The sequence below is a fragment of the Diutina rugosa genome (assembly GCF_008704595.1).
Source record: "Diutina rugosa strain CBS 613 chromosome Unknown scaffold36_size135536, whole genome shotgun sequence".
NCBI lineage: Eukaryota > Fungi > Ascomycota > Pichiomycetes > Serinales > Debaryomycetaceae > Diutina > Diutina rugosa.
In genome coordinates, this window is record NW_022995205.1 from 100,410 (window position 1) to 122,613 (window position 22,204).

General features: G+C 51.3%; 7 protein-coding genes across 7 annotated transcripts; 2 read left to right on the forward strand and 5 right to left on the reverse strand. All coding sequences in view use genetic code 12, as the record gives it.

Annotated features, from left to right (window-relative positions):
* DIURU_005182 (uncharacterized protein) lies at positions 1-1,335 on the forward strand (the record flags this gene model as incomplete). The annotated part of the gene is made up of 1 exon (XM_034158136.1): positions 1-1,335. The coding sequence occupies one exon, from the start codon at positions 1-3 to the stop codon at positions 1,333-1,335; it is 1,335 nt and encodes a 444-aa protein (XP_034010058.1).
* Positions 1,336-1,676: 341 nt separating this feature from the next.
* On the reverse strand, positions 1,677-3,398 carry DIURU_005183 (M20 family metallopeptidase; the record flags this gene model as incomplete). Its single annotated transcript, XM_034158137.1, has 1 exon — positions 1,677-3,398. The coding sequence occupies one exon, from the start codon at positions 3,396-3,398 to the stop codon at positions 1,677-1,679; it is 1,722 nt and encodes a 573-aa protein (XP_034010059.1).
* Positions 3,399-5,850: 2,452 nt separating this feature from the next.
* GDS1 (Gds1p) lies at positions 5,851-7,374 on the forward strand (the record flags this gene model as incomplete). The annotated part of the gene is made up of 1 exon (XM_034158138.1): positions 5,851-7,374. One exon carries the CDS (start codon positions 5,851-5,853, stop codon positions 7,372-7,374), a length of 1,524 nt encoding a protein of 507 aa, XP_034010060.1.
* Positions 7,375-9,041: 1,667 nt separating this feature from the next.
* On the reverse strand, positions 9,042-10,259 carry SPE2 (adenosylmethionine decarboxylase; the record flags this gene model as incomplete). The annotated part of the gene is made up of 1 exon (XM_034158139.1): positions 9,042-10,259. The coding sequence occupies one exon, from the start codon at positions 10,257-10,259 to the stop codon at positions 9,042-9,044; it is 1,218 nt and encodes a 405-aa protein (XP_034010061.1).
* A 1,160-nt stretch (positions 10,260-11,419) lies between these two features.
* Positions 11,420-13,474, reverse strand: VPS1 (dynamin-like GTPase; the record flags this gene model as incomplete). The annotated part of the gene is made up of 1 exon (XM_034158140.1): positions 11,420-13,474. One exon carries the CDS (start codon positions 13,472-13,474, stop codon positions 11,420-11,422), a length of 2,055 nt encoding a protein of 684 aa, XP_034010062.1.
* Positions 13,475-14,629: 1,155 nt separating this feature from the next.
* On the reverse strand, positions 14,630-16,633 carry DIURU_005187 (pre-rRNA-processing protein ESF1; the record flags this gene model as incomplete). The annotated part of the gene is made up of 1 exon (XM_034158141.1): positions 14,630-16,633. One exon carries the CDS (start codon positions 16,631-16,633, stop codon positions 14,630-14,632), a length of 2,004 nt encoding a protein of 667 aa, XP_034010063.1.
* Positions 16,634-16,855: 222 nt separating this feature from the next.
* DIURU_005188 (glycine-rich domain-containing protein) lies at positions 16,856-18,940 on the reverse strand (the record flags this gene model as incomplete). Its single annotated transcript, XM_034158142.1, has 1 exon — positions 16,856-18,940. One exon carries the CDS (start codon positions 18,938-18,940, stop codon positions 16,856-16,858), a length of 2,085 nt encoding a protein of 694 aa, XP_034010064.1.
* Between the last annotated feature and the right edge of the window lie 3,264 nt (positions 18,941-22,204).

A 22,204-nucleotide genomic window follows, 5' to 3' on the forward strand; every position in this document is an offset into this window, starting at 1 on the left:
ATGTCCACTACAAGATACTCCCGAGTGGCGGTGATTGGTGCTGGTCCCTCAGGGTTAGCCACGGCGAAAGCCCTTGCCCTTGAACCTCACCCCTTTTTGGTAATTGACGTTTATGACCGCCAATCACACTGGGGAGGCGTGTGGAACTATGATAACTCCCCTAAGGATAAAAGTCATAGACCCCACGAACACGTGCTGGCGATGTATACTCATTTAGAGACCAATTTGACGAAACGGTTGATGGAGTTTTCTGGGATGCCCTTCCCCGGAGGAGAGTACCCAAACCGTCACCAAGTGATGCAATACTTAGAAGATTACGGTAAAACCATTCCTAAACTGGTTAACTTTAAATTTGGCCACAATGTCGCTTCAGTTGAGAAAATTGGAGGGGTATGGAAAGTGACCACCTATGACGGTATAACCACAGAATACGACGCTATCGTGATAGCTAATGGCCACAACGATGAACCGTATACTCCAGAGATTGATGGGTTAAAGCAATGGAGAGAAAGGCGTCCAAATACAGTGTCTCACGCTAAATACTTTACTACGGCCGAACGCTACCGGGACCAAACGGTGGTGATTGTGGGCAATTCGTATCTGGGGGTCGATATCTCGGCTCAGGTAGCCGTATACGCCAAAAAGGTATATGTTTCGAGTCGTACTCGGCAAAAGATCATGAAAATCGATATCTCAAATGTGGAAGAAGTTACCACAATTGAGAAATTGAATGTGACTGATAAGACAGTGGAGTTATCTGATGGACGTATACTTCAAGAAATTGATAGTATTTTGTTCTGTACCGGTTATATCCACCACGTTCCGTTTCTCCATAGCTACAGAGACATCTTGTCTTCAAAGGGAGTGTCACAATTATACCACCAAGTATTCTACTGTGACGACCCGTCACTCCTGTTTGTGACACTTCAAAATGGAGCCGTTCCCTTTCCCCTACTGGAGCTTCAAGCAGCAGTGATTGCGAGGGTTTACAGTGGGAGATTGGCGCTCCCAACTACTGAGAAAATGAAGGAGATCCTGGCCAAGGAGTATAGAGAGAGAGGCGGCAATGACCACTTCTTTGACTACCCTGACGACGTCGCCCTCTACCGGTTCTACTACGGCCTACTCGCAAATGAACCACGCCTCTTGGATACTGGATTAAATCCAGTTTATTGGGATGAAGAATTGAGGCGAGTGAGAGACGTAGCGGCAGCGACAAAGATTGCCCGTATGAAAGAGATTTATCGTTGGGCTAACACGTTAAGGGAGCAGAATAAGCCCTTTACCTTAGCTCCCCACCAAAAGAAGCCCAATGAGAATCCATTGAAATTGTGAATAGTTTATGGAAAATACATAAGATACGAGAGAATTCCGGCTATACGTGATGAATATAGCTTTATAAGAAGCTTGTAGGTCAAACAAACTGCTAGTTCGTGCCTTTCGTGAATTTTTAATAAGGTGCGATTGCCAGAAAACGGAAATAGACGGTTTTGCCGACGTGGCCACCACATCAACACACCATTACTTTCACCTCTGAATTCCATCGCGCGCAAATGGTTTAGTGGTAAAATCCAACGTTGCCATCGTTGGGCCCCCGGTTCGATTCCGGGTTTGCGCAAGTGGTATCTTCTCTTTTTTTTAAATCTGTCTAAAAGTTATATCGTAATCGTTTGTGTCTAGTGGTCCGCCGCGGCGTCGGCGGCCTGGAGGTACTCGTGGTACCAGGCAATCATCAACAAGTGGTTTTCAAGACTCACTTTTTCGTTAACGGAGTGGACGCCCTCAAATTCTAAAGACATCACGAGGGGAGCAAACCGGAAGATGTTGTCGGTGAGGCTCCAGTAGTGGCGGGTATCGGAGTTGGGCGTCATGATCGAGGGCGTGGTCATCACGGGGTATTTCACTTTGGGGAAGAGACCGAGATCTTCGATCACGTGGCGGTTGGTCCCCGCCAACACTTGCCAGGCTTTCCCCTTGGTCGGAGTGACTGGCGACGGTGGAAGTTTCCCCCGTTGAGTGACGTTGAACACTCCGTTGGCTCCCTCAATCACGCGGTCGCCATAGGCGTAGAGGGTAAGATCATACTTTTCCGCCACTTTTCTCACCCGGTTGGCAAAGTGAAACGTGATGTCGTCGACCAGCTGGCCAATGGTGACTCTGTGATTCACCCCTAAAATCACACTTTCCGGTAACGCGTTGACTTTCTCCCCCCCCTGGATCACGTCCATGGCTTGTGAGGTTTGGATGTAATACTTGTAGGGCAGCGTCTGCAACTTGTTGACGACGGCCTTGTTGGCGATGGGGTCGAACGCCGCCCTAAGGATCTGTTTGCGGCTGTATTTCAGCATGTGGTCGGAGTTAACGGCGGCACACTCCAAATGGGCCATGAACGGGTTTTCCGCCACCAAAAGCGGGTCGTAGGGATCTTCTTCGATAAGGGTTTCCAACTCGGCCATGATCCCTAACAGCGTGTGGTCGGGCGGGACCAGCGAGTGGCCTCCGGGGACGGTAAGCGTGGTCCAGATATCGACGTACCCCTTTTCGGCGACGGCGGGCGCGGCTACAAGCTGGCCACTGAACTCGTCGTGTAAAAACCCCGTGCCTTCATCGATGATTGCGTAAATGGAGTGGTTTCCGTAGCGTTTTTCCAACGTTTGAGCCAAGTGCCTCGCCCCTTCGAGTCCCAGCAGTTCCTCATCAAACCCCAACAGCACGATGATGGTACGCTTAGGCTTAAATCCCAGCTGCCTCAATTTGTCCAACAGCGCCAAAATCGCGATTAGTTGACCCTTACAGTCCAAAGTACCGCGGCCATAAATATACTCGCCGTCGAAGTGGCCCAGGAACGGGGGGTGGTGCCACTGGTCCCACGAGTCCCTCAGCACGGGGACAACGTCCTGGTGAGCCATAAGCACAATCGGTTTAAGCGATTTGTCGCTCCCTTTCCACGTTGCTAATATCCCATAGTGGTTGACGGTTTCCACCTTCATCTGGCGCCGGAGCTTCGGGAACGTCATGGCCAAGTAACGGTGGAACTTATCAAACCGTTGCCAAAACTCGGTATCGCTATACGGCGGCAACTCGTCGCCGATCGACGTGTCGATGGCAATTGCTCCCTGGAGTCTTTGCACGGCAACCTCGGCGTAATGGGGGTCGTTAACGATCGTATCCACTGACTCATTGTTGTGTTTGAAACCAGGGGGCACCACTTTGTTGTGGATGGGACACTTATCCCGCTGGTCCAAGGGAGTCACCCACACTTTCACCGCCTCGAGGAGGGGCAAAAGACACAACGCCGCCACCGCCACCACGACGACGGTGACGATCAAGAGCTGGCGTTTTTTCTGGGCCAACGTGAGCCGCCCGGAACTCATCATCGAATGGTACTCGGCGTGCATCGTGAGTAGTACTCGTCGTCACGGAGGTGGTCTGGTAGTCTTGGTTGACCTTCGCGCGCCCGGGGCCCGGAATCCTATGGGGTAATTAAGTTACACAAAAAGGAGTGGAGGTATTTTGAGGAGTAAGTGATTAAATTGAGTGGATTTATTGGATAGTGTGTTTCATGATTGGTATCAGAAATGCTTGGGAAGTTACAATTACTTGTTATTGTATTAATTTATTGGATTCTCTTTGGTAGTGGTAGTATTGTTGGTGATAGCAATTGTTAGCACAGAGTAGTCGCACAGCTAGCTACCATAGAAATTGGACTAGAAAAAGACTTACGAGAAAGCTTACACACAGAACGAAAATCACTGCATAGACTGGGCTGGTTGCAAATCGCTACAAAGCACTGTAACCCTGCAAATTACTGTATCACTGTACGAACATTTTTTTAGCTGCTTTGGAGCCGACGTCGTGCTTCCCAGTGCGCACACGGGCAGTCCCGCAATTACGTGCAATAGGTAGCGGTAGTGCTGGCAGCGAAGTGAGGCTGGCAGCGAAGCGAGACACACAGACCTAGGTACTGCCCAAATAATAATAATCAATTAAATATATCTGGTGTCCTGATTTGACGGTGCTCCCCTGGCTTTTTCGTTAAAAAACGTTGGAATCTGTGTGACCGATCGATATCCTGAAATTCGTTCCTAAGAGCGCAATAATTAGTACCGTCGATCGCCAAGCCCCAGGCCCCCCCTGCGATAGCGGGGTCAGTTCCTGAATCACTGCCATGGGTCCTAACGTCCTGATTGCACGAGTTATTTACTCATTCAATTATTACACCGTATGGTCTCTTTTTATTTTCATTTTTCGTTAGTTTTAGTCTTCTTTTGTTGACTGCCTAATTGATCACAGTAGTGTTTGTTGCTCACACGCAACGATCGCCGGGGGCGCGCGGGAAACACTATTCCGAGATCGCTGAGATTTTATATATTTCTAATGCAACCGGATAACGCACGCGGAATTAGTGGGGGGAGGGACAGTGAGAGAGAGCGGGGGCGTTGCCTAAGGCATTGCCTCAGGCGTACCAATTTCGACAGCGAAGTGCGTCTTAAATAAAAAAAAAAATTGGAAAAACACACGTTTCACAGTTGTCAACCTGAAACCCGTGATGAAACCTGTGATGAAACTTGTGACATTTAAATCTTCTGTGTCAGTGTCGGTTTACGCCACAATCTCTCGATTGGCGGTGCGATTTTCGGTGCGGACACACACCACAACACCATTTCACGTGGGGCCACGCGCACGACAATTTCTCGCTGCCAATGACGTCATCGCGGTAGGTGCCTATTCGATATTTAGCTAAATAAGGACAATCGCTAAGGACGCCTTAAACCACTAGTGTGAATCGAATTTCAGGATCGATGGCCCACGCCCTCGTAACCAAGGTAACGGTTTCGAAGACTTTACGTAACCTTCAATCTCCTCTAATCGGGACGAAACGATGTATCACCGAGTGTTTCAGATTTACGTGTTTTAAGACCTACCTCAAAAATGAGGGGAGCCAGCGATCGACACTCCCCCGCTGGAGTAATGGGGTTTCTCTGCCTCGCAGGCCACCTTATCTAAACGCATAGTCGCATAGGGTGCGGGTGTCGAACCCGGCATTAGGGTTGCAACCCGCGCACGTGACATGGTATGGCGGAGAAGTAAAGGTCAACTGAACACCATAATAGACCGTAAACATTCAATTAAATTTCTCAAAGACCTTTAGTTTGACCTCTAATAACTCTAAGTCAATTATAATAGTAAGGTATTACCACCAGATTATTTTTAGTTTCTTGCGAGTTTTGTTCTCTTGACTTAGGTTTAAACCCTCACCTTACATGGTAGCGCCGGGGGCACCCCCTGTCTATCTGCAGGCTTCCTTACTCTGGGGCCTGTGGGCCCATGTGCACACCGCATGGCATTTGCTCCATACAGTACCGCATCTCGGTTCCAAGCATCGTTTACGCCTTTGTCGGGCCCTTCCCTCAAACCTACCCCCCCGACTAACCTCAAACCTGCCCCCTGTTTCGGAGTGTGCGTGTGTGTGTTGTGTGTGAGAGTGTGTTTCATCAGCGAATTACTTCTGTGAAGCCCATCCCCCCTCCCCATCCCACCTCATCCTTCGTTTTCATCGCGTCCTTTTTCTTTGAATCTGATTCAACAAGGACCATATCCCAAACGTTTACCCCTGTTTCAGAAGAGAAAGCCAACGTTGTTTGACATTCCATACCGTCAATTCCAAAACCCCTAACGTGGTTGTTTATATGTAAGCATGGTCCCCTTCCCAAACAAATGGACGCTATACCGCCGTCGAACCCCCCCGCCCTGAAACTACCCCCATGGCGGGATAAGGGTTTGGCGAGCGAATAGCGCCCTTTACCAAAATCACCCCTTTTCGAATTATGCTAACTGCTATAGCGTTACATGGCTTTAGACGTATCCGCACCCACTCTGCCGCTAGCAGCAGCGTCGCCTAATAAGAGGAAACCCCCTCATCACCATCGCCGGCGTGGTGCCGGCAGCGCTGCCGACACTTCCGACACTTCGGACATCGCTCCCGACGACAATGAACTTATTGACGACGAAGACGAAGACGACGAAGACGACGACGCCCCGACTCGGCTGACGCTGCCCGACCTGGTGATGGACGATGAGTCTCGGGCTCAGAACCTCAACGACGACGAAGAGGCGACCACTCCGCCAACACTGGACTCGACGCCGCCGCCGCAATCACAACTGGCGGCGACGCCCTCAGCGCTGGCGCAAGCGCTGGCAGCGCACCACCATAAGCGCGCCAAGGCGCTGTCGCGGGCGCCGATCGCTACCGGCATCCTGACGACGATCCCGGTGACGGGAGAAAAACCGCGCCCGTCCCAGCGGGACAACTCCCAGTTGGAGGACGACGTCCTCTACGCCATCTTCTTAATCCTTTACGAAAAGGATCCCGACGGCCAGGGGATGACGGTGAAACAGATCTGCGACGTGTTGGTGGCGCAGCACCCGGAAATGGCATCGTTGCTGACGAAAACGCTGAACTTGGTGTCGGCGAAATTGAACGCCTATGTCAAACGGGTGGAGAAAGGCGACGTCAATTTGAAGTACGCGCTTCTGAGAGAGTGGAAGGACGCCCTGCCGAAACGGATGGTGTACGTGTACCGCGGTTTGCTCACGCTGGACTTCCACTTACACTTGGCGGGAGCTAATAGTGATGGTGGTAGCGGCACTGCCGGCGCGCGGTCGCAGCTGCCGGCAACGACGACGACGACGAAGTTGGCGCCGGCGGCGCGGCGCGGTAGCGGCGCTACTGGCGCTAATGGCGACGACTCTCTCGCGCTGACTAAGTTCGCCGCCATCAATAAGCCGCGACGGCAGACGATGTGGGACTTGGGCGTCACCCGCCACACGTTCAGCGACCCGGATAAGTCCCATTTGTTCGTCCCCTACTCGGCGGCGCCAGTGGCGGCGGCATTTACGTCGCTGGCGCCGTCCATCATGGCGCCGGGCGCGCGCTCGGGCGGCGGCGCTAATGGCGCCTCTGGCAACGGTACTGCTAGCGGTACCGACGGCGCCACCAGCGACGCCGACGACATATTCTCCGACGACGACGCGGTGTTGTTCGACGTGGACGTGTTCAACAAACACGGCAAGCGCCTGAAGCTGATGCTGGCCCTCGGCCTTAAGAAGCGCCCGTTGACGGCGGCGGCGGCGGCGCCGCGGGCGCCCCGCGGAGCGCCCCACCAGCACTCACCCACGGCGGCGGCGGCGGCAGCAGCGCTCCACGCGGCCGCGCTCAAAGCGATCTCGGCGCTGACGGCGGCGCTCCAAGCGACGGTGGCGCCGGGGGCGCCCTCGCCACGCCAGCCGTGGCTCCGCCCGGGGGTGTTGTCGCAGGATATCGGTGCCCCGGAGGACACCAGCTTGTCGGACATCGACAAGTTCTTTGCCTAACGCTGTACTATAACCCATTCACCCATTTTTTCTTTTTTTTTTTTTTTTGGCGAGTGTGGGCTTGTGTCATGCCTAGTTTCATGACTTGTTTCATGACTTGTTTCATGACGTGTTTCATAACGTGTGCCATGTCCTTAACGAATTAGTGCAAATATACACAAGCACCCTCAAATTAAGTGTAAGGTAGAATTGCGAAACCCTGACGATCTGTGCAGAGGCTTTGTTGCTAGAAAACAGGAGGGAATCTCTTATTACTTCAAAACGGGACAATCAGCTGAAACAAGTTAAGGAGAAGATGAAACCGCGTAATTATCAGGATCTCTTTTATATCAATAGGACTGTAATCACACACATCGACTTCATTCATCAGTTGGAGATCTCAGTGAAACGTCTAGGATTGAGACTGCTACACCCACGTCACTACCACGGTTATCATGATGCAGGAAGTCAATTTGATGCTTGGGAATTGAGCCGAATGATGGTTTACGAGGTGATACAGAGATTGATGATTGACTACCAAATCTATGTCACTACGCATACCTGAAAGCCAGTCCATAATTAATAAATCATCAACAATTCAATTCACCGGTCACCCACAAATCTTGAAATTTAGTGAACGAACTGGTGTGGTGATGTATAACAAATATGTACGCACCCTGAGTGTGTAAGATCGTACTGCATATAGCATATCGTATCTCAACCAGCAAACTCTCTCAGATTTGGTGCTACCGCGAAAATAACGATGTCAAAGGTAGCTCTCACTCCTACGATGCCAACGAGCCCAATCTTGTTGGGTTAGCCCCTCTGGCTGTTGTAATATACTCCCTTTTAGGCGTCAATTTGAAATAAAAAAATTTGAAAAGCGTGACCCAAAACGCACTCTTCACTCTCACTTTTCTTTCAACACATCAAAGTTGGACCATAGGTGTGCTAACAAATGTTACTCACAAAAGTGCAACAAATAACATATATCGGCGGCCACAAATGGTGTTCGAAAAAAGTGTGCCGTTTTTCGAAAAATCAAGAATTTGAAACGCCACTTTTTTTTTACTCGAAAATCCCAATTTTTAGATTTGCGTGGATCGACGATCTGGGTGTCGCATCTGACTAAACCCGCCACGGCAATCACGATGAGACTAATTTTAACGTTTCGTGACGAATATCCGTGGCGTAGCGGGAACCATGAAAATCAACCAAGTTTCGTGTACTCAGCAGACTGCATATAAGGTTACAGTTGACAAGATACATACACTTGACGATCTGTGATGCATCAGATGATTCAAGGCAACATCCACGATAAAGCTATGATTCCTCCCTGCTATGTTTCAAATTCAATTGATGAACAATTGGGAGTATTGTCGCTTATCAATGGCTACTTGATAATCCAATGTAGAAGAATCTCTTTGATGAATATGAAAAGATGGCATTTAAGTTAGTTTGTGTACAGTCAAAGTCAAGACTCTGATAGAGGCCATCATACAACTCATGACCTCTATCAATTACTAGGTTGGTCTCAGCAAAAAGGACGCAAATTGCCAGACCCGAATTGTAGCTAAAAGAGTGGTTGATAGGTTATAACCGATTATAACCACTACAAAGATTTCCGTTCAATGACATCGATTTGATTTCGAGCTATAAAAAAAGACATCTGTAACTTTTTTGAAGTATTACACTCTCACGTCGTGGCGGGCAAAGTTTAAGTACAACAACGAGTAGCCGCCGCGCAAGTCATACACGATCTTTTCGTTCTTGGTGTAGCCGTGCTTGGCCAACACCGCGTCCAGCAGTTGTAATGCTGCGAACAGCGCCGCATTCTCGGGGGAACCCTCGGCGAAGAGAGTCACGGAAAACTTACGCGGGCCAAATACGGAAAGCACCCGTTGGAGCACCACCACGATATCCTCGGAGGTGGCATTACCAAAAGGGTAATTGGTCTCAAACAGCGCATACAGCCACCCCAGCTCGGGAGTGATGTGGAGCGTATAGTAGTATCCACTGGGGGAGATCAGGTTCAGCGAGAACCCACAGGGAGTAAAAGAAAAGGCATCGTGGACAAACCCAGTAGCCTTTTCGGGTTCCTCGTCGTCACTCATTGACGGCAGCGGCAAGTGGGTGGGCCCATCGCTTTCGCCAAAGATATCGGCGAGCCCCAGAGCCAGCATTGTGACCCGGCCCAACTGGTGGCCAAGGTCTTCGTCAACGCCCATCAGCAGCTCACCGGGTTCGCGAGCAACGACAAACTGTTGCGCTTTATCTTCATCCAATTGAGTCATCAAGATCTCAAACGTCTGGTCGTGGTTGGTACCAGGACGGGCCTGGACGTCGCGGCCCTGGCCCCCTTGGTACAAGTACCAGTGGTCGTCGCTAGTAAAATCGCCGACGATGTACAGCTTGCCGTTGGGGAAGTACTGGTTAAGCAAACCCACTTCCTTAGTCCAGTCGGTGTGCACGTGCACTTGGCGGTCAGGGAACATAAACAGACGGCGCGAGTAAAACACTTTGTGGATCAGCTGGCCGCCACCAGCGACGGAGGGGAAGTGCTGGCCGACGGAGGCGAAAAGGTGGTCTAAGCACGCTAACGTGGTGGTGGTGCCACAGGTTTTAAGCACCATGCGGTTGTCAAACACAAACAACGACAGCTCGCTCAACAAGTAGGCGTCCATCGTACGCGTGCGTTTCACCAGCAACACTTTGCAATTGACCAAGTCAAGCACGTCGACCCAGTGTTGGAAGGGTAACGAGCGTAACCCCGCTTGGGGCTCGGTGGGGGGGATGGCATCGCGGTCGGCCCAGAACCACACCTCCAACAACTTCTCGGGGCCTTCGAAGGCGTTGGTGGAGTCGAGGTTGGCGCTCAATTGGCAGTCGACGTAGTCAAAGGTCATAATATCTGGGTTTATTTGTTTCTTTTGGGTTAGTTAAACAGAAACGGAGAAAAAACTTTTGGCAATCAAAAAAAACGTTTCCGTCAACAGAATATCAGGGGAAAATGATAGGTGGGGTTCAGCAGGCAATGCTCTTGTCACTCGGGGAACTGGTCAACTAATTCGGGGTCTCGTCGGGGTTCCTTCTCGGGCATAAACTGGGAGCAAGGCAAGGGCGGTGACGCGGGAACGAACCAGTCACGGAGCTTGGGAAAATGGGAGGGGAGTCACTGGCTGGCGATGATTAATCCAACCAAGAAAGGTCACTGATTCGAAGGGGGTTTGCGGGTGTTTCTTCACTCAGTGGGGATTATTCACTGGCGGCGATAAATGAGAAAGCGCTGCTTTGTAGTGCGGGTCGTTGCGGAAAAAAAAAATTTCTTATTTCGAAGTAAGGTGACTGTGTGCAGGTGACAAGTACCAGAATCTCTGTGATCTCTTGTGACCATTAACTCGATAAGGTCAGAGGTCAGAGGGGTATAGCGAAAATTGAAGCACTAAACTGGATGATTGGGTGACGAGGATGATGGTGGTTTCAGATAAAAGCCTTTTCCTGTTGTTGGTGTAGTGAAATCATGGGATCATCGCTGGCGGCACCCATGCCTCAATAGGGGAACGTGAAAATTAGCGCACGGCTGCGACCGCCCGTGGCGCAGTCATCTCTAGTAATTAACATCAAAGAGATGGACTAAGAACACTATTGAAGACATAATCAACTTGAAATGATTCATGAAACCACTAGTGAAACCACTAGTGATACTGATTCATCAATTTAATCTTTCTGAATCGCTGTAATTGAGATATTAGCCCGCCCTCTGCCGAAGCAATGCTAGGTAGGGTATGCATATAGGGGCGACCAGCAACCACCATCGATGACGGCCACCGCGACGACAAAAGATCTCAATGCAATTGCAGTTGGCTAGAGATTTATTTAGATTGTAAACACTTTTAATTAACTACAGAAATTAGACTGAAGCTGACTACTCTACTGGTAAAATGTTGAAGCCATCTCCAATAGCCATGGTCATTGACTAGAGAATTTGGCCTAAAGCCATCAATACTACTCGTAATCCCTTAAAACTCGAGGCTGTTTCATAAATCATAGTAATTAATCTAGACACCTAAACACTGGACACGATCTCGGAGGCGTTGCGCAACACTTCGACCATGCGCAAGCACTCCTTCCGCTTCTGCACCGTCAACTCGTTCTCCTTGACCAAGTCCTCCAAGTCGGGCAGCGAGTACATCTTCTCCAACAACTTCTTCTGGATGTTGTCTCGGCTGTTGTTGATCAACTTCAACATGATCGCCTTCGGGACCAAGTCCTGCACCGTGCGCTTGACGATGTCGTAGTACAGCAGAATCAACAACTTGATCACCTCCGTCTCCATCAACTCCCGTTCAGTCATCGTCCCCGACGCCCGCAACACCAGCGGCGGCGCCTCCATCGCCTGTAATCTTTTCTTGTTCTTCAGGGTGAAAAAGCCGCCGAAGAAGCCCCCGTTCTCGTCCTTTTGCGGCTGTTGTTGCTGCTGAGGCTGGAGCGGTTGCGGCAACGGCTTACCCGTCTTGGGGTCAATTTGCACCGGGGCCTTCGGGTGGAACTTCTCTTCGACCATCGCCATCGCTTCCGAACCTTTAAGCAAGTCCGGGTGGGCGGTGTTGACGTAAGTCTCTTCCAGCTTGATGATGTCGTTGACAAACTTGGAGGTGGGCACCACTTCCTCACGCAAGTACTGGATCACCTGCTGGGTCAACTGTTCCTTAAGCGCCGGGTACCGCGAGTACTGGGTACCGGACACAATCTGGGACAAGATACGCACCAACTCGTCGAAGATGAGCTGGATACACCGTTGCAGCGGGTCTTCGAGACGGCGGATCTGCTGCTTCACCAACACTTCAAAGGCATCGGTACCAACAAACAACAGCGGCGCCGACCCCGAGGTGTTGTGCATGATGGTACGGATGTCGGCGTCCTTGATCTGGTCAAACGGGTCCAACAGCGCCACCCCGTTCTTGAAGATCTCGTGGAAGACAAACGAGATACGCGCACCCCCCAGCAATTCTGCCGACAGCAATTCCTGCGACTCACCGTCGAGCTGGCCGCTGTAGTCCTTGGAGAAGCTCGTGATCATCGAGAGGACAATCAGCGCCGGCAGCTCGGCCAACTCCGGCCCCAACGCGTCCAACTCGTGGGTGTACTTCTTCAACAGCATTTCGATGCGGTTCTTGATTTCGGGCAACGTCTGCTTGATGTGGTGCAACAAGATGCCGTTAAGCTTCTTCGCCAAATAAGGGGTACCGCAGAAGTGGGCCTTGGCCTTGTAGGCGGGGTGGTTTTCGAAGAACGCCGCCTCATCTTGAAGCGCCTGGCGAATGGTCTTGTTGGTTTCAATATCCTTTTGCCCCCGGTTGATCACGGGAACGTAGCCGAACCGCAACGGAATGACTCTACCAGCCAAAATGTCGATGACGTCGGTCCCTTCATCCATCAAGTCCACTTTCGTCAACACCCCGATGGTACGGGCACCTTCGGGGTCGACTTCGCGCGCCAATTTGAGCCCGTCGGAGTTGGCCAAATCGGTGTTGGCGGCGTTCACCGACAAGATGATGGCGTTGGGCTTCGAGATGAACTTCATGATCATGTCGCGGATCTGGCGCTCGATATCCTTCGGCTGGTCGCCCACGGGCACTTTGGTGAGCCCCGGCAAATCCACAAGGGTCAACGTCAACACGTGCGGCGAGTAGATTCTGAGGTTAATCGGTACGGGGGAAATGCCCAAGTTTTTACCGGTTTTGGCGTCGGTTTCTCTGACGATTTCGTTGCGGATCTCGTCGAACTTGTAGAACTTCTTCCCCGGCAAGTGGAGGAACTCCCCCCACTCCTCGGTGTTGTCTTCCAGCTGCTGGCCGCCGACGTCGATAAGCTCGTCCGCCTTGGTGTGGGGCTTGCGGCGATTAACCAATTGGAGGACAAGCGGGCGTCTGGTGACGATCCCGGTCCCGCGGGGCAAGAAGTCCCGCCCGACGATGTTCTCCAACACCGACAGCTTCCCCAGCGACTGGGAGCCGACAACGGTGATCTGGGGCAAGTCCACCGGCAGCAGCAGCCCGCCGCCAAGCGGGGCAAGCGCGTCTTGCAACTTGTTGATCGTAGAAATCAAGGTCTCGTCCATGGCGGTGTAACGTGGACCTGTGAGTGGCGAAGTGCGATCTGGTGCGAGGGTGGGAGCGCGAGCCAGCGAGCGAGCGTGAGCAGTGGGAGGGCGGTGTGCGAGAGCGTGCGGGTGGCGAAGCTGCCGTGACTCCGGGGCGAAGCCAGTGTGTGTACACCGAATAGTCGTAGGATTTATACTATTTATAGATGAATAGCTTTGATATTAATAGGTGGTTGAGATGATGCCAGTGGTGATGGTGGCTGGTAGCAACGTGGCAACAGTGACTAGGTATATAGGTAGGAGAGGGATTTTGGCTATGAGCAAAATTTGGTTGAACGTATTTGTTGAAGAGAAACAGGTTTGGAAATTTATCGATTTTTATAAATCTCTTGATACCTTTCTTTTGCTGGGCTTCTATCGGTTGTCCGCGGTGGCGCACTTCGGAGTCGTTATCAGTGGATCATGGGAGTGTGGTGTCAAAGATAAACAAAGCAAGACAACCCCTTCAGTTAGCTAAACAAATTATTCAACAGTAAAGTTTTTTCAACTTAGCTGATTGGTCGCTTTAGTTAATACTAAGAGTACTTACGATAGATCTATTTGAGAGGCTATCGAATCGTGCAATCAAATAGATGTTGCTAGTTTGTCACGCCAGCTGAGCTTTTACCAACGGGACACGTCGAGCATGCAGAGTTACAAACAAGTTGAAGTGGCCTATGGTGCCTTTACATTGCCCAGTCCATACCCTAATATCATTGGTGAACGTTTCAAACAAAAGGTAACCTCAGTGACTATGGAACGCTTGTTTGACGACAATTTGTGATTACATTTCCTCCTAACACTTGGCCAAGTGACCGTGGACATCGAAACGACTGGCTCGCCACATGAAATCGCTTATACAGACCCCGTTTCAGGCATTCTTGATTGCATAGTTCAGAAATCAGTGCTTCATTGGTAAAATGTTCGAACCCACTGACACTCACAAATCAAAGCTGGAGATTGTTTCGGTAGAGATTGCAGGGTCTTGCAATTCCAGATTAACTAAACTGTGTGAATCACCACAATCACAATACCTCAATTTGTATGTTGCGGAGTGAAGATGCCATGTTTACGGGGAGTTTATTTTTTTTTTTTTGTCGTTGATCGTTAATTAAAATGAAATATATGCTCTACTTACTGCTTCTTTCCGTGCTTGCGCTTCAACTTGGACACGAGCGACTCCACCTCCAGCTTGCCGTCCTTGCCACTACCTTCAATAGTTTTATCATGCTTCCGCTTCTTACGCTTGCCTCGTTCCTCCAAGATCTGTTTCATCGTCAGCGTCTGCTTATACTCGGTATTGGTAGGGTCAATGGCGTAGTCGTGCGACTCAAACACTTCGCGGAACCGGTCGTCGTCGAGGTCGGCCTTAAACAGCTCCACTACCTGTTGAGCAGCGTCGTCGTCGCCGTGTTTCCGCTTGTTCTTCTTCTTCCCCTTCTTGGCCTTCTCCGCCTTGAGCACGTCCTTCATCGTGAAGTGCTTATTGTCGGCGTCGTCGTCCATCGTCAACAACTCAAGCTCGCCCTTGGAGGCGACAGCCAGGTCCTCTTGATCGGCGTTCTCTTCAGCGGCGGCCTTTTCTGCGGCCTTTCTCGCCTTAGCTCTCTCGAGTCTTGCTTGTCTGCGTTCCTTTTCCTTACGTTTATAAGCGGCAATCGTCAGTTCTTCCTCAACGCGCTTAGCTTCCGCTTCCGCCGCCGCTACGTCAAGACCGGGGTTGAAAGTGATCTCCATGTCCACATCATCTTCGTCTTCGTTGGCTCCATCAGCTTTTCCAAATTTCAGCTTGAAACCGCCGAGCAACAGCTTATACTTGTTAGCGTCCGCCTTCGCTTCCTTATCGCTACCATCTTCCAGGTCCAGGCCCAGGGCCAAGTACGCCTTCAAGTCCATATCCTCCACTTCCTTCTGACTAAACGCCTTTTGCGCAAGAGCAAGCCGTTCTCTCGGTGTCTCGTCCCACGTGAGCTTGGCCTTGGAGTGAGTGAGGGCATCGGTAACAAACTCCAGCAGCGGCTTATACCGTGCGGGAACTTCAAAGCACTGGTCTTTAGGCTCATCTTCGTCGAAATCCATGTCGTCAGGGATGTAGCGCAAGTCAAACACGTTGGCCGTCAGCTCGTACTCGGAGCCATCGCAATTTGAGTAAATGGTCTTGGCCGCTTTCACCAGGCGACACTCGACTACGGCATAGTAATATCGTAATCTCTGGAGCTGGTAGCGTCTAAGAGCACGCGAGTCGTAGTCGCCCAGGTCTTTATCCTCGGCATCGGCGTATAATTTCTTCGCGGCTCTGGCGAGGGCTTCAGGGTCATTGACGTCAATTTCCACGTCCGACGCATCGGAATCAGAGTCGGCGGCTTTCTTTTTCTTTTTACTTTTGAAAAGGTCTTTAGGGGGCCCTTCTCTTTCTTCTCTGGCCATCTGTTCCTTACCGTATTGGGACGGGTAGATCGTCACCAGCACGATGTCTCCCGCCTCGACAAACAGCTGGAACAGGGCGAATAAGTCGACGGCGCGGATATTGTCGAAGTCCATGTTGACGGCAGCAAATCGTTTCGTCGGTTCGCCTTCATCGGGCTTGGTTTCCTCGATTTCAAGGTCCAGCTCCGCCGATGAGTCGGAGTCATCCAGATCGGAGTCCAGGTCGGAGTCACTTTCCAGCAGGTCGGAGTCGAGGTCCGAGTCACGTGACCCTTCCAGTTCCAGCGATGATGAAGTCTCAGCTTCCAGCGCCAGCGAATGGGCTTCTTTAGCTTCGGCAAGCTTATCTAACCGTTTAAGTTCCGCTGCCACGGCGTCGTCGTCAATGGCGTCGGTTTCAGCGTCATTTTCCGAGTCTCCTTCAGAACCACTATCTTCACTTTCCTCGCTGTCAGACATCTCGTAGAACTTTTTGAGGTCATCTCTTACGTTCTTCTCCTTGAGCTTACGCCCGTAACGGTCAATTTTGGCGCCTCGGGACAGCGCGTTGAGCTTTTCGAGCTCCTTTTTCAGAAACCGCTCGTCGACTTTCACCTTCATGTGGCGCGACAGGGGCAATCTGAACCGCGGGTCATTGTGGACGGCTTTAAACCGCGAGTCGGTGACGGGTTTGGGCGCCGGCTCGTCCTTGTTGTGGTTCTTTTTCGCCATACGCCGTTATCGTAGGAGGAGAGATAGGATGCGGGTAGGTGCGATGAGATAGTGGCCGCGCGATGCCTTTGCAGCACCGATGTTTGCAGCAATGATGTTTACTCCTCGAACCTCGTCGCATTGATGAATTTAATCAGTGTGAATATCGTGATTTTGGTTTCTACACGCACTTTTGACCAATTTTGTGTCATGCACGTACTATATACTAAAAATGTCATTAAATTAAACGATCCGTTGGCCGTTACCGGTATCCCCACCCACACTGCCGCTACACCCACTCACTCCCAGACAATTGGGACCCTGATCTCTTATCGTACAACATAATCCCTCGTAGAAATGGCGCGAATCAAAGTGGATGGGTGCAAATGGAGGAAGCACGTAGTACTCGGCTCCTGCCACTGAAACGGGGTTTCCCCCTGAATTAGCCAGCAGCAGTGCCACCAGCGAACCAGGTTGAGGTGCTGCCCACGGCAACTGACCTTTATATCGCAGTTCCAAGTGCTTTCGCGCCTGGCGAGCCGAATAGGTGGGCATAGCGATAGCGTTATGATGGGAGATATGGGTGAGTCCCATTTGCGGCAGGAATAACGGGTGTTGCGCTAGTTCGTGGTCGTGTTGGCCCGGTGGTTTTTTCCCTAGCGTCAGAAGGATCTGGACCCCGGGCAGTTTCTGCTGAGTGTGGCGTATTTGCAGACAGTACTTGCAAAAGCAGATGAGATACGGCTCTTTAAACTTGGTATAGTAGAGCAGGGCGGTATCCTTGAACCCCAGGTCGAGTCTCGCTTCCTCGACCTTATCGTCGTGGTCGATGACGGCGCCTAACAGCGACAGCATACACTCCTGATAATAGAAGTAAGGCGACAACTGGTGGGTGTGCCAGATGAGATCGATGTCCAACGTGGGCACAAGCATCCGCTGGTGGTCGGTGCGGGTGAGCAAGTTTAGGTAGCGCAGGTAGCGGATGATCAGCTCGGCGATCGTCTTTTTGAGGAGCTGGTTGTGGAGCCAGTCTAGCTGGGTCATTTTCACGGTGAACCGCTCTTGGCGAAGCACTGCCCCAACCAAGTCGTCCCACACTGAGAACAGGCCGTCCACTGTGAGATGTAAGGGGTTGGCCATGAGGTAAGTGCGGAGTAGAGTAATGATAGGTTTCTCACAGAAACGAGGCAATTCATGCTTCATAAACTCCGTCAATGAGCGACGGACAAACTGAGGCAGCATCACGAGTTTCAGTACTCGCTTTTGGAGCTGGCGTTGTGCAGAGTCAGAGCGCATACTCTTTTGGCGGTCAAGACAGATGCGATTGGAAAAGTACTTGAAAAGCCCCGCTAACGGGCGCCGGCGGAGCACGTCGGCGTAAAGCATGCGTTTTTGGAGCTCGGCGTGGGTTATCGAGCCGGCGATTTTGTGTTGGCACGGCAGATCTTCCGGAATGGGGCACTCGAAGTCGCGGTCGGCAAACCCCGTATTTTCGTCATTAGACAACGGAGCCTTGGTGATGAGCTTATCGCAAATGGGACAGTATACATCTACTACCAATCCGTTAGTGTCCTGAGCCTCAATATCGTAGATAAAGTCCGTGGGGTGAGATCCCACCGCATTAATTATCTCCAAATAGTTATCGCGCACTTGCTGGCTGGGGCGATAACTGAACAGGATCGGGTCAATGGCGTCGGCAATCACGTGGACGGGCATCGGCATCAATGCAAATTGAAGGAATTGTGCTCTCGCGAAGTGGTCGTAGTACAGTCGCGGAGAAAGCATAAACGCGTGCCATACCATCACCACGTCCAACGGCGGCAACAGCGTCAGGATCAACGTGACGAAATCAGGATCAACGGCAATGGCGTCGTCAAACGTTGCTGATTCCAGTTGATTAAACTTCGGGTTGGTAGGTTTCTGGAGTCGTCGTTGTAGGCCAGTAATGAACATGACGAACCTCCGAACCGCCTGAGACACAAACACTTGCCATTTTTTAATCAGCTGAGGTGTTTCACAGTCGTCTCCGCTTACAGAACGCTTTAATTCTTGGAAGGCCCGGAGCAATTTGAGGTGGGCCGTCACCTCGGGGACCGTGGGCATCAGCCCGTAAACGGTGCCGTTAGCATAGCGATGAAACGCATAGTTGTCTCCCAGGGCATTAGCAAGGATATAGCCGAAATCGGGATTGGAAAACAGCACCCTCGTCGTCACCGCCAGCATTTCCCCAAGGTCGATTTGCGAAAGGCGGTCGAGCGACCATTGGGGGGCGAGCGGGTCGGCGTCGACGGCGGTGTCCTCGGTCGACTGCGAGTCGCCACTGCGCATAAATGAGGTTGGATGGGTGGTTTAATGGAGGGGTATTGAGGGAGGTTAGGGTTGGGATGGTAGGCCGTGGGGGGAGGGTTATACGATAGTACCGCGGGGGTCCTGGCGAGTATATCGTGGTCACGTGACTACACGCACGCCCCCCGGACTTCTGTCTGGGTGCCTACTGGCGTCTACAGCATATAAAAAATGCCGCTGGAAAACGCCAATACTAAGACAACCATAACTGACCACTATACGTTTCAGAGTGGGTCTCAGCTGGGCTCGCTAATGTAAACTTAAAACAAGAAGTATTGTTGTTGGTGCCGCACGGCATACGAGAAGAAATGCCCTTTGACGGCTGGGGGAGGGTGCCCCCCGTTTGCCCGTGCGGCATTCGCCGATAACGCTTCGGGTGGGGGGAAACTCTGGGGAAGGGCGGAAAAAAAATTTTTTTGCTGAATCGCCGTGAGTCATCTGGTTACGTGCCCGTGACGGCGATGACTTTAGTAGTCGAACCAACCACACTAATTACTAACTCTTAGCTTCAAGTAGATTACTCGAATCGTAGTTGCCAGGAGGAATTAGCTTCTATTAAGCAATTGATTGGGACCGTTGTTGCCAAAACCAATTAATGGCTATCAATCAAGACCATTGCTGCTAAAATTAATGACTAGCCTTGTAATTGGACATTTCAGACATCCAATCAGACGCTTGGGCGTTGATGTTAGAACCAAACATACTCTTGGTGATGGTCTAAGGATCTAGCCTGATCCGAACATGTAAGTAATACTGAACACTCTGTAGAAAACGTGTATTTAGCGGTTGACCGCCATCTATAATTATGTATAATTTGGGTTTATTAGGGCTTGTCGATGGTGGTACCACTTGGAAATAGCCCTCGGGGTCCACTGCCATTTGGAGACGGCATGTTAAATGTATCAGTTGATGTCGGTTTCATGTATGGTTTCAAATTGTCAATGTAACCTCAGGTTACATCCACCCTCACCACGGCATCAGCGAGCAATTCTTCAATGGCAAGGGCCGCCACTTCGAGCCGCGGGTGCCAATTGATCTCTCCATTATTAGCGTTTATCACATCTCGATGTAATTCCCCTAATTGTCGCAATTGGTGTTTCATCGCATCTGAAACATGAGGGCTGTTTCCTGCCAGTAACGGCCATACGGTGGCAATAATGATTGCGAGTTTATCGCCGTCGATGTCGTCGCACGGGAGCAATTGGCTGAGGTAGCGCAGGTAGCGAGTGACGTCACTGTGGGTGGGGCGCAATATTTGCGCTTCGCTAACCGCTGCCGTCGGCGCCAATGCCACCAATTTCACCACGACAAATTGACTCCGGAGCCACTGACAGTAGTGGCGTGCCAGCGCGCGGGTGGCGCCTTTCGTCGCGCCCTTCGTCGCGGGCGCCGGCGCCACGAACGGCGCCACTCGCCCCGAACACGCCTTAATGAATAGCTCAGATTCGCTGTGATCGTCAGCTCTCCGAGCTAATGGTTCAACAATATTGACGAAAGTGACGCCGTCGATGTTATCTTCTCCTGGCAGCGGGAGCGCCGCCAATATCGCGGCGTAATCAAGGGGCGCCCCCGTGGGCGCCATGAGCGGCGAGTAGTGGCGCCGCACCGGCGGCGGCGCCTCCAGCAGCGCCAGCGCCGCCGCCAACTTTAAGTGGGCTTCCGCCAGGCGCCGTAGCGCCAGAATGATCAGGGTAAGCTCGGTGGTGGTGGCCTGGATCGCCAGCGATCGCAGCGGCGTGGTCGAAGTAATATTGGTGGTTTCCGATAGTGTCGGCGCCGGGAGTGTCGGCAGCGCCACCAGCGCCGCCGGCGCCGCGGCCAGCGCCAGCGTCATCGACGGCCGGCGGTCGGTCGACAGACTCATAGGTAGAGGCGATAAAACGGACTCAAACGTGGTCGCCGGGCTGGTGTCGTGGTATCCGAGTTTTTGACTTTTTATTTTTATTTTTCGCCAGCGAGGGCTCCTTATTTACCCTTCTAGCTGGCCTTCGAGTATCGCTTGGTGAGGGGATGCATGATGTGTCCGATTATAAAGCGGGCGACGTGGCTTACGTAATGGCACCGGGCATGATTTTAACTAAGTAAAAAAAAACAATCAAGAAAAGGTTAAACCGGCCGACGTCATCTAATGGCGGATATTACAAAACTCAAATGATGCAATACCGCAATTACTGTTTTGTGGGAAATGGTCTAATCACCTGACTCTTATAGAGAATTGTTTCAAGAAGAGAGTATCAACGCATTCGCAATGTTTCAGACATCGCCCCAGAAAATCACATAGTGCTTCTGCGACATGTTCTGCGACAACACCCTGCAACGAAACACACACAATCACACAATACTCAAGCCAAAAGAAAAGAACTAAAAAACAAGTAAGGAAAACAATGTTGAGGGGAGTGGTCAATTTCTCAGCGCAACTTCGTCGTAAATGCCGCAACCCCACCGTCCTTATCAGATTTCTTAGATTGAAGTTCAATTGGGTGTTTCCACATTCGAAACACCACCTGCTACACACCCCCAGTCTGATACTTCCCCACCCACACTTGCATTGCGTTTTTCTGTTCGTTTTTTTGCCTTACACGTTGGCGCCCGGCGCCGAGCGCAGCGCCATCCCGGCGAGGGGCACGCGCGTGTTTACCCATCGGCGCTGGCACCGGGGTTAATGCCGATGGTAACGCCCACAAGCGATCCCCAACTAAGCGGAGCGCTCACCGGAGCGCTTTAACCCACTGGTCCCTTTAAGAAGGCGTCATTGGCGATGTAAGTGAAGCGCTAGTGGCGCTGGAGTAGGCCAATCCGAAACTGCCGGGAATTCCGTGGTTCCAAAGTGTCCTGTATATAATCCTAAAAGGCAGCGCTACAGCGTCTGTATCGCGCGTACTCTCGGTTGCGGGCACCCAACCCCCGCCGTTGTGCCCTCCCCTCGTTAAACAAGCAAAAAAAAGGGACGACTCCGACATTTCAAAACAAACCACATTGCCAAACAGTTTCAACCATTTGTTTCAAAATGCTGCCACAGGTATCACCAGATACTAGTTTCAGATCAATGAATTCAGCTGAAAATCACACGCGCTCAGTCAATAGCCCTTCTTTGAAAGTGCCCTATTGTTTAAGGGTTTGTTTCAACTATCACATGAGAAACAGCAAGGGGGGGACAATTAAGTTAGAGAGCAGTTAGGGGAGAACACGGCGTGCGCCTGTTGTCCTCTCTCTCCCCTGACTCATAACCCAGTTCCATTTAAAGGA